The sequence below is a fragment of the Acomys russatus genome, chromosome 27, assembly GCF_903995435.1.
Source record: "Acomys russatus chromosome 27, mAcoRus1.1, whole genome shotgun sequence".
NCBI lineage: Eukaryota > Metazoa > Chordata > Mammalia > Rodentia > Muridae > Acomys > Acomys russatus.
The window spans coordinates 19,334,513-19,346,161 of record NC_067163.1 but is presented as its reverse complement, the minus strand read 5'-3'; the positions used below and the strand labels follow the sequence as shown (position 1 = coordinate 19,346,161).

General features: G+C 42.1%; 1 protein-coding gene across 6 annotated transcripts in view; it reads left to right on the top strand.

The window, feature by feature from the left end:
* Unc5d (unc-5 netrin receptor D) overlaps positions 1-11,649 on the top strand; it is a 540,796-nt gene that overhangs the window by 474,992 nt on the left and 54,155 nt on the right. For all 6 annotated transcript variants that reach the window (XM_051169515.1, XM_051169516.1, XM_051169514.1 and 3 more), the window contains one exon: positions 2,691-2,775. In XM_051169515.1, the coding sequence (XP_051025472.1) occupies positions 2,691-2,775 (85 nt within the window). The remainder of the gene's footprint in view (positions 1-2,690; positions 2,776-11,649) is intronic.

Here is an 11,649-nt window from a genome sequence, read left to right as displayed (position 1 = left end):
GGGAGGGAGGGAGGAATGGGAGGATACAAGGGATGGGATAACAATTAAGATTAATATGAATAAATTAATAAAATATTTTAAAAAATAAATAATAAAATAAAACAAGTTGCAGAAATAAAATTTAAAAAAAAATAGAAATATTCATGTTGAAAACAAAAGCTCTGTTCACTTGTCAGCAATTCCTGCCCAGTTCCACCATGAACTGGATCTTTTCAAGTCTCCTGACAAGAACCCCTGGACAAGATTGAGGCTGCACATTGCAAATGAGTTTTAGGGAAAATAAGTGTGGGGAATTGAAATGTGTCCCTTGTTATTTGCAGGGCACAAATGCAGACTATGCCCTGGGGAATGGAAGTGTACAGAAAGCATGCCACAGAAATTAGATTGTTCTAATGCCATCCATCCTGAATTGCCAGGTGGGGTCCTCTGGGAGTCATTTATTATGCAAAATATGAAAGTAGAAATTCAGACAGGTGGTTCTATTGTATCAAAAAAAATCTTTTTAAAGCTGTCAGAGTAGCAGGTGGTGCCAGGGGGCTGCATTTTTTTTTTTTTTAAATCAAAGATAACTGGTGAATGACACGTTAGAAATGGAGACTTCCTCAAGGGACCATAGGCATGAAAGCATCCCGCGGTGACTTCATTTTCATAATCTGCAACTTACCACCAACATGCTAATGTTCCCAGCTCTGCAACCCTTGACCCTTTGGTTCACTCTCGTCAGCCTCCATGTGCAGTGTGTGTTCAATTAGGAAGTATCGATGAAGGCTGATATAAATTATGATTGAATGACAGTAAAAACGTACAAAGAGCCACTGAGTGAGCTTCTTGATTCAGGTTGAATTTAGCAATATCATGAGTAATGCTTCCATCTTAAAGTAGGGACTTAAGCTTACTTGAAAGAAATGGGACAGGACGGGTTCTACAAACAGCCCCAGACAGTGATGCGCCACACAAGGCAATGTAACTCAGAGCATGGTCTTAAGAATTTTTAATCCTTTGCATACATTTTTATATTCTTGATATGCTTACTTTGTGTTGGGCACTGTGCTAAGCGTCACAGATGTAACCTGGCACGGTTGTGCCTGGTTGTCTACTGAGCTTCTACAAATAAGACTTCATGTTTCTTTGTCATCAAGGCATAGGAGACTCTGGAGAAGAAGGAACAGAGAGAGAGAAATCCCAAAATAAGACAAGGCAACATATGAACCCCCCTGAATGTCCCAAGTTACAGGCTGTGCTCAGTACCAGGAAGGTATACTTAAAGTGGAGAGCATGGCATTTGGCAGTTACAGTGAGGAATAGAACGTGGAAGAGACATCTGATTGGAGGGGCCCCAAGCATGTCAATTACATTTATGCTATTCTTGATGTGAAAGTGCAGAAAGTAAATGCATCTCCTTACTGAAAAGCTGTGAACAGGGCTTTACTGTGCCCCATTCTTAGTTCCAGAGAAAGACGTTAATGATTGCTAGCACACACTACTGAGGAATGCTGTGAATGTGAATCACAAATGCCTTGGTTCACAATAAGTCTCACATTCCTTGACTCTGTAGCTGCGAACACACAGAAGAGAGGAGAGGAGAGATGAGTATGTGAGAGATGCAGGAGAGAGGGCGGAGAAGCAGGCGCGAGGAGCGAGGAAGAGCGAGGAACAAGAGCAGAGAGAGAGAGAGAGAGAGAGAGAGAGAGAGAGAGAGAGAAACAGGAAAGCTTGTCAACAGCAACCTGCAAACTTCCTCTGCAATTACCTCTAACAAAAGGAAAAAAGGTGAAAGCTGCATTATTCAAAACGTAGGAGGAAGCCCAGAGATTTTGTTTTGTGTGATACTCTTACTGTTTTGTTAGTTCATATTTTTTTTATAAACAGAAATGACATTACAAAGACTCCCCGCTTTTTCCAAATCTCTCTCTCTGTCTCTCTCTCTCTCTCTCTCTCTCTCTCTCTCTCTCTCTCTCTCTCTCTCTCTCTCTCTCTCTCTCTCTGTCTCTCTGTCCAAAGGAAAGTGCTTTCTTCATAGCCACAAATAGGAAATTGGGGACATTTCAGGTACAGTGGTGTGGCTTCACAACAGCACAGGCACAGGGATGGTTAGGCCACTGTCTCTCCCTCAACTCTTCTTCCCAACTGCTGTGTACAAATTTGAAAGTCAAATAGATTGGAGAATAACCCAGAGTATTTCAAAATTTGTCAGATACACGTTGTTGGGTTTTTTTTTCCTATTTTCTTCTAAAAAGATGCAGCAGTTCACACAGCCCCCTCCTTAACTTACTTGTAGATGTAGCTTGTAAGACAATTTCCTTCCAGGTTCAAGGGAAGCATTAGTTTTCCCATCCCACCAGTCACCTTTTCCAGAATTGAGAGCAAGATATATTAACTGTGTTTTTAAATTTTAAAGAACGTTCTTGGGGTATATTTTGCAGTGCCTTGCCTTAGGACAGCAAGTCTTTTAAGAGAAGTAGATGATTCAGCCAGTAGGATTTCAGATAAAATTGAGCATTAAATATGCTCATTTTTGAGTCTGATACAGAGCAAGACCTCCTCCATGTTTTTAGAAGTCTTCAAGGTTTGGTGTTTATAAATTGTAAATTGGCAGGGCAGCTCCTTTGTGTAGGCATCTATAAGGTGCCCAAATAGCATGCTTCAAAGTAATTGGGCTATCTCTGAAAGACCTCTTGGCTTTTTCTTAGGGGTAAGTCTACTCATACCACATGGAGCCATCCCAGAGGAGAATTCTTGGGAGATTTACATGTCAATCAACCAAGGTGAACCCAGGTAAGAGACACCGAAGGCTAGCATACTAATGGTACCTTGCATGTCCAGTGGAACTTCTGCAGAAAATTTGAATTTATTGTTCAAATGAGACAAGGAGGTCTGAGGACGAGGAGTGACTATCAAGGGAGTACAGGCCTGTGTTGCGCCTTAAGGTTATCACCATCCAACCAGGAGGGACCAAGTGGGCAACAGCGAGCTGGTAGTCATCAGATGCACAAGCAGGAAGTGTGCTTAAACTGCCCCACCTGCTCCCCTGCAAAACAAGATTAAATTACCCCTGCAGGCGCTGTTTGGTGTGAAGCGCTATGTGCACTGATCACATGATGAAGTCATGACTCCTCGGGGTCAGCAAAAGACCTGCCCTACATGGGCTGCGAGTCAGCTTCTTAGATGATTTTCCTAAGTATAAAAAAATAAATGTGCTCTTCAACAGCTTTCAGGTCTGACGGATTTCAGCAGCGTTAAATTCAATTACATGAACAAATACAAATCTTGTCACATATTCTTTTTAATGAAAGTAGCGGGTTATTTTCTTAGGGCAGCTATAATATTGGTAGAAATGTTGTTTTCTTCCATACACGATAAAGCTAGCTCCTCTTTAGAAAGCAGTTTGTCTTCTAAACTGGACACATACCACATCTTGGTTATTTTAAAATAGATTTTTCTGTTGTTGTTGTTGTTGAGTATAGACTACATGAAAGAAAAAACACTGGGAAGAAAAAGAGCCCCCAAAATGGATGATTGAGACAGATTTTGATAGTTATTTGTATTAAGGGACTTTTGGGTACCCAATGATTCTAACTAGCAGTCCTATGGATCTGGTTTTGTTTTGTTTGTTTTTTGTTTTTTGGGTTTTTTGTTTTGTTTTGTTTTTTGCTTTTGTTGTTGTTGTTTTTGGTTGGTTGGCTGGCCTCAAAACTCACAGCAATCTGCCTGCCTCTACCTCCCGAGTGCTAAGATGAAAGGCAAGCACCACCATGCCTGCCTTGTTCCTATGGCTCTTAGGAAGATTGGAAGACAATTTTCTGCTAGCTGGTTATAGGTATGGCTCTCAGGCTTTACATGTAGCTGTGCTATGATGGGCACTTGTAGCACATCCTCAGTCGTATACAGAACGGCTTGGATCTTTTCCTACACCCCTCTAAAGGTGCATGCCTTAATTAACTCCAGCTGGCAGATGTTGGAAACAGAGTTTGGGTTTGCTTTGGCATGCAGTACCAGGCATTGAACCCAAGCACTGAAGAATGCTAGGCAAGTGCTGAAGCAATGAGCTGTATCCCCCTCACAAGGAACAGAGTGCACATTGAAGAGTTTCTGCACTGTCTTAGGTAAGCTAGTCACTTAGATGGAACATTGAAGTTCTTTTTAATCCCTAGATTTTTTTTTTAAATGATGCCTGTTTGGGATTGAGATCCCTGTCTGTTGCCTGTTACTTTTCAAACTCATGGTCATGCAAAAGCCATGAGCAAGCATCCCTCAACACTCACAGAGGATTGCTTCCAGGCCCCTCAGAGGACACCAAAATCCCAAGATGCTCACTTTCCTCATATAGAGTGACACACTACATGCATTTAACCTATGCACATTCCCAAGCAGGCTTTAAATCACTTATAATTACTTATAATTCCTGGTACTACACTGTTCTGAGAATACAATTCTGCCCATATTCAATACAGATGGAATATTTTTGGTCTGAGGTTGCTTGTCTGCAAATGTGGAACTAGAGGACACAGAGTGCTTACTGGATAAGTTAGAACCAGTCAGTTTTCCCTGAGTCATGGCCTCCTGCCAACCCTGACTGCCGTATATTCTCCCTTTATTGGAATGTATGTTACGAGCCTATATGCAGCTTATCCTGCTCAAACCCATCCCCAGTGTCTTCTGCCTCATTATACGAGAGCCTGCCTAGGGCTACACCTAATTTACAGCTTAACTCCATCTCCGTCTCTGTCTCCATCCCTTTCTGGAAGTTGCCCCTTCTTAAGAGGTCAGAAGAAATGTGCTAACATGCATCAAGTATATGAGGCCTTAAAATGCTAAACAACAACAACACGAAAATGGAAAGGAATGCTTGCATACAGTAACCTGAAATTTTAGGAAAGAGATAACATTGCCTATGAACTTATAGAGTCTAATAACCTTGAAAGGCAGGTTGGCCTAGTGAGGTCACTCTACAGGCCACCCTTTTCTTTTCAAATTCCATGCTAACCAACTGGATTTGTTGATCTATAATCTACACTATGTGCTTCTTACTGCTGTCTGTGGAGGTGGATACAGACAGGAACCTTGTCTCTAAGGTTTGACATCTCTGAGCTATGTACTTTCCTATCTGCGAACTCTAGCAAGAAGCACATGTTCTCTATACCCCCCTTTCAATTTGTGTACCCTGCTGATGTGCTCTGGTGGAGTGGTTGCTCTAGGCTGCAGGCCGTTCTACTTCCTTTGTAATCCTTACTCCCCTTTGAGTGACACCAAACTTTTTCAAAATGCTGAAAATAGCAAATGCCTTTCTGCTCCCTTTTTTGTTGTTGTTGTTTGTTTGTTAAGCTGGGATAAATTTTTCTGTCTAAGCCAAGAAGCTGCTTTAGATCTGTGTTCTTTAGCTTTTAATCTTCTGACTAATCAGGAAAAGGCCATTGTAGTGTCTTCCTTTGTAATATCACTTGAAAACCCATTTTCATTTTATGCCATCCATCTGTCAGCGTAAACTTGCCTCTAAATCCAGCACAGAGTGAGAATGTACTGCCCCATTTCACTCATCCCATCTCTTTTGTTTTGGGGGTGTTGAATTGGATTTGTTGATTCCACTTCCCCACACAGAACACAGCAGGATCGCGCAGATATCTTTGTGCTAAATTTAGATTCGCGGCTACCATGCCTTCCTCCTCACCATGCATTTCTGGTGTCCCTCTGGAAGTACCATCCCAGTGTAGCAGAGGATGGCTCAGGAGAACTCTGATATGATTAATCTAAGCTTTCTGCCTGATTGCTACAGCCACGTAGAGGGAATTAAAGACACAAAACAGCCCTTCTATTCGAGGAATCTCATATGGCTCTACTTCCATGCTTTGTGGGTTGTGGTTCATGTACATATGTGTGTGGGTCTGTAGTTTCAGGAGTTGCAGGTGGCAGATTGCTGCAGTGGCAACAGAAAAGACCTCACATAATCAACTTCAAGCCAAGGCCAAGAGAGGATTTTCAAACCCCCAAATCTGCCTCCTTCTGCTCCCCACAACCACCACTACCAGGTGATACAAAGTGATATACCTTCTCCAACAAAGACATGCCTTCTAATCCTCCCCCAACAGGCCCATCAACTAGGGACCAATTATTCAAAGATATGTGTCTATGGGGGCCTTCTCAATCAAAGTACAACAGTCCTCAAAAGGCTTTAGGGTTGGAACACTTTTGATTTTTGGTTTTCATGGTAGGGGTATTCACTGTGTGGCATTGCAGTAAAAGGAGTCATAGAAATACTGAAAATAGAAAAGGTCTTTAATGCATTATAGGGGCAGACTTAAAGACAAGGAGGCCTGAAAGGGAGGGAGGGGGAAGAGCTGCTTCCTGGAGATGTCTGTCATTGGAGTGCAGTCTTAAAAGGCTAGAAAATGGTTTGAGCGGTATTTTTCTCTCTAGGGAAAGTTTCTGATGGCTGTGTATACATGGATATGTGTGTGAGGAGAAAGTCCTAAAGAGTGGTAGGTCTAGAGGTGTTTGTCCCTGATTAGAGTCCCCTTGCTACAGATGGGGGAAACAGAATAGAATGTCCTGTCCTCAAGAACAGGGCCTAGCGTGGTCTCTATAAAGTGAGTGGTAACAATAGCGGAGCTTCAGAGGAGCTGGTTTCTGGATCGATACTGCACATCATCCAGCCCACAGGCTCTGTGCACGCAGTGACTCCAGCTGTGGGTCTCAGATAAGCTTCTCAATTTTCATTCAATACACTTGGGTCTAGGTGTCTGCTTTGTTCTCCTTTACATTTTCTTAGGTATCACTGGTGGGTGAGTGATTTCATCCCTTCCAGAATGACCAACCTCTAATCATTCTGTTAAAGTTAAATTCAGATATTCAAATAAAAGAATTCCATGTCATAGCCCTTTCTAGCCATCCTACAGTAAGAACATTGCATGTCACATTGGACCTCTCCTCCTCACCCAGCTCTCTGTAGCTCATCCCATCCATGCCCGGAGAGTAGAGAACTGGACCAGAAAATTATTATGGGAAGCTTTCTTCTAAGAAGCAATAAAATGAAACCAAAGGCAAACATTCATTTCTTTTTCCAATTACACTGTCATGTGGATATCCCAGACCAAATGCTTAGACCAGCATCAAAATGTAAGTGATCTTGCTGAGAGCTTCACAAAAGGACACATTTTGTCATGTGGGCTCAGCACAGATAGAGTATTTCAACCATTTTGTTTACTAGGTTTTTTGTTGTTCTTGTTTTGTTTTATATCAAATGATGTCATCTGCCTAGTGGGTACAAAGACTGGGAAGTTTAATAACTAGATCGTATGAAACACCTTTTAAAAAGATACGTAGGCAGTGGGTGTTAATTTTAATAGCAGTGTGTAAAATCACACCAAATGCTAAGAAGGCACAGGGAACTCTGGAAATCTAGTAAAGAAAGATGGACACCCCTTTCCCAAGATGAGCTTCTATCATTCTGTCAACAGCTTTATATGGGCTTGATTTCACAGTAGACACACATACATACACACACATGCACACACACACACACACATATACACACGTGTGTACACACACATGTTTTTGCATATGTACATATGCACACATTTATAAATACATGCATATACCTCCTCCTAGATGATGCTTTACAGAGACTGTACTGAAATTTTTCTTTAACGTTCTTTGGGATGACCTTATGTTTAGAAGGGTGAGAAGAAAACGTGAATGTATTAATCTTTTATCAGTGAGATTACATGAAAGGTTAGCTGGCTTTTTACAGAAATAGAGGTTTGTGACATGCTATGCTTGTATGTATGTGTTAGACAAATATTAGAAACTCTTCCGATAGAAGAGAACCTCCCACCCTAGTACAAGGCTAAACCATACCTCATTCTGTGGCCTCATTTTCTCAGAAGATAAGAAAGCCTTGATCTGAGATTACTACAAAGTACAGTAGTCCCCATCTGACCTTAACCTCTTGAGTCAGGCTAAGATCACTTGCCATTCATTGGCCCTGATACCAGGGGCCCGATCAGGATGATGCTGATTCTGCTGATGCTGAGAAGGAAGTCTGGCTAAGCGCTCCCAGGCTGATCCAGTCGTGGTGAATTCACTCTCAGCTGAAGCTATCCCTCTCTCTTTAGGGAGTAAAATAAATCAGAGACATCTCATGGCAAACTACTGTGGATGTGTAGAACAGTTTCCGTGACTGGAGATGTTAAAGCTCTTCAGTCAACAATTATGAAGTGCCAGGTTTGTTCAGTATTATGGACCTAGGAGAACTAATAGCACATACAGAAGTGGAAGAGAAAAGGTCTTCTTATACCACACAGAAGAGTTTGGAACCTAGTGTGTTCCTTGTTTGTTTGTCTGTTTCCTTGTTATTTGTGGAACCTACAGAGATTAGAAAGTTATTGTCAAATAACCCCAATCTTAGATTTCAGGGATTTGCTAGTCACAGCACCAAGGCCAATTTCCCAGTTCCATGTACACCCTGCCAGGAGACAGCATCTCATCCTGGAGCACCCCAGGGCCCCCCCCCTCCCATGCACACACCCCCATCTCCTCCCTTTCTGTTGATACAAGAATGCAACTAGAGGGAGAAAAATAAATAAATCACATTTAGGGAAACATAATCTCAAAGAATGTTTTCTCTTGCCCTCTCCAAAGACCAAATGAGAATTGGCTATAAATTTAGAGTTATGTATAGGGAAGTGGCACTGGTAGCTGTTCTCATTGCCGGTTTCTCTGCCCGTTCCATGCTCCCAGGATTGGGGGAGGGGAGAAACCTTTGGGGATACTGGGCATGGTGGTTGCCCTAGTTTTCTCTCTGTTGCTGTGACAAGACCATTGCTGAAAGCAACTTGGGGAAGTAAATGTTTTGTCTTGCAACTCTCAGGTCACTGTCCATCACAGAGGGAAGGTGGGGCAGGGACTGAAGTAGAGACAATGAGGGAGTGTTGCTTACCGGCTTGCTCCCCTTGCCTTATTCAGCTTGCTTTCCTTGTTCCATCCAAGACCACCTTCCCAGGAATAGCACTGTCTCTAGTATGACAGGCCCTCCCACATCAATCATTAATCAAGACTTGCCTACAGGCAATTTAATGAAGACATTTTCTTAATTGAGATTCCTCTTCCCAGATAATTATAGTTTATGTCAATTTGGAAAAAAAAAAAAAAAAAAAACAGCAACCAGGACAGTGGCAAAGCCAAGGGAAAGGGCATAATTTCCAGGCTCCATGTTCCCAAGACATGAGGTGAACCATAGCTCTGAGGTGTGGGTCACAGCATTTTCCAAGCTACTGCAGTGTGAGGGGACAGTGTCTCAGGAGGAGCTTCCACCAACAGGCGCCACAGGGGTCTGCTGGTGCTTACATACAACTGTTGGCAAAAATAATTGTCCAATTGTCTCTGCAAATGCCCTGACAGACACACCTACAATAGTTGTTCCTCTCTAACTGCCTGGGTGTTTCTTAATCAAACCAAGTGGACCCTCAAAACACGCTGCGCGTGTGCACATGTGTATGTGTCTGTGTGTGTGTTTGTGTGTGTGTGTGTTTGTGTGCGCATGTTTATGTCTATGTATATTGGTAGTCATTATTATCATGCAGTTGAAAAGTGAAACCAGGGGCTGGAGAGATGACTCAGATGACTCAGAAGTTAAGAGCACTGCCTGCTCTTCTAAAGGTCCTGAGTTCAATTCCCAGCAACCACTTGATGGCTCACAACCATCTACAATGAAATCTGATGCCCTTTTCTGGCCTGCAGGTGTTACATGCAGGCAGATTACTGTGTACATAATAAGTAAATCTTAAAATAAATAAGTAAATAAATAAAAACGAAGCCAAACAGAACAAAATCCTAAAAGTGAAAGGATAAGGAAGGAGACATAAATATGAATTATTTCCCCAGTAGAGTTGCCTACTCCCTGAAGGAGTGAGAGGGGAAGTGATTTGATTTTAAGGACTGATGAGGCTCTAGATTGGGAAACCTGGTAAGAGTCATTTTTGGAAGTTTTATGTACTGCCTCATGCCCACTGACCCCAAAGTGCAGCCCTACATCGTACAAGTGACCTCCTTGTGGGGTTATTGTTGGTGTCCTTTTTTCTCCCTCTATACAGTACCAATTTGGACAATAAATTATAGCCACTCTACAGTTATGTGTTCTTTCTAATCATGAACATTTAAATCCATTCTCTAATCTGTATATAGAGGTCAGGGGAGAGGGGGTAAGAGAGACTAGGGAGGGGTGTGTGTGTGTGTGTGTGTGTGTGTGTGTGTGTGTGTGTGTGCGCGCGCGTGCACAGGCGCGCGCACTAAAGGATATGGAAGGTTTGAAGATATTGCTCAATACTCTGGCTTGGGACCTGATGATTAATTAGCACAGAAAGATTTGCCAACTGAAGATCACTTGACAGTTTCTGATAACAGTAGCTCTAGAAACAACTTTGGATTTATTTCCAGGGAATAAACATAGCTCTCTAACTTATAGGGAAAAAATGATGGGGGTGGGGGAGAGAGAGAGATAGAGAGATAGAGAGAGAGAGAGAGAATACATAAAAGAGAGAGTAGAAATAAACAAGCAATGTAACCATGGTAGGGGGCAAGGATGGGAGGACATAGTAAAGTAAAATTTTGGTTCATCCTGAAGCCGCAGGATATGACAGTATTCTGACTTACAAGCATGAAGTGAGGATGTGGAGTATAGAATCTGTTTCCCTACTCCATTGAAGGTAAAATATCCTGCCTTTCTAGGTAAGAATCTACCTGTCATCTCGAAGCTCATCGAATTTTACTAATGACATGCAATAATTTTCAAGATTTTATTGCTAACTTAGGCATTGACATTGCACGAGAAGGAAAGAATCGTCAGAAATTAATTGACGTGGTAGACTGAGGGGGGCACAGAAATTCAGACTGCTTGGGTTCTACTTAGCCTCATCAAGAGCCACGATAAACCTGAGCAAACCATTCTTTTTCTCTACATGTTGTTAACTGTTTTCAGAGTTGAATAATACAGTAACTTTCTATAGAAGAAGTCCAGTTAAAACTATAAGATACCATTTTCTTACTCATTAATTCACTTACTCATTATGTGCAAACAGAGTTCAAAGCTAGGGCCTCGAACATGCTAGAGAAATACTCTACCGCTGAACTGCATGATGTAAATGTTGCTATTTCCTTAGATGAGGAGCTGAGATGAGAGCTGTTCCCAAGCCTTTCTGGGTCTGTCTGAATCTTGCTGGCTGGTTCAATTCAGTTGTTCTGGCCCAAACACCTCTCCAAGCTGACTGATTCAAACTGGTTTCTTTTGGCCTCTGACTAAATTGCTCTGCCTGACCTCAAACAAATTCTGGCCATATCTTCTAGTCTGCTGGCCCTTTCTGTCTTCACCAAGTCTAGCTTGTTCTCCTTGCAACCAGTCTCTATGAAACTATCCCAGATAAAACTCTCAGTAAAAAAATTCTATCTATCTTCCCCTGCACCTCTGCTGGTAAGTAGCCTCTCTTTCCTGTCCTGTTCTCGTGAAGGTTGGGCATGTCCTATCTCTCACTCATTCTGTCAGATCCTTCTCTGATTCATCACTTTGTCTGCCCCTCAATTAAACTTAACTTTCAAACATGGCTGCTTCCTTCTATAAAGTAACCTTGCCTACATAGTTTCGTATTAAAGACGTGTACTAAG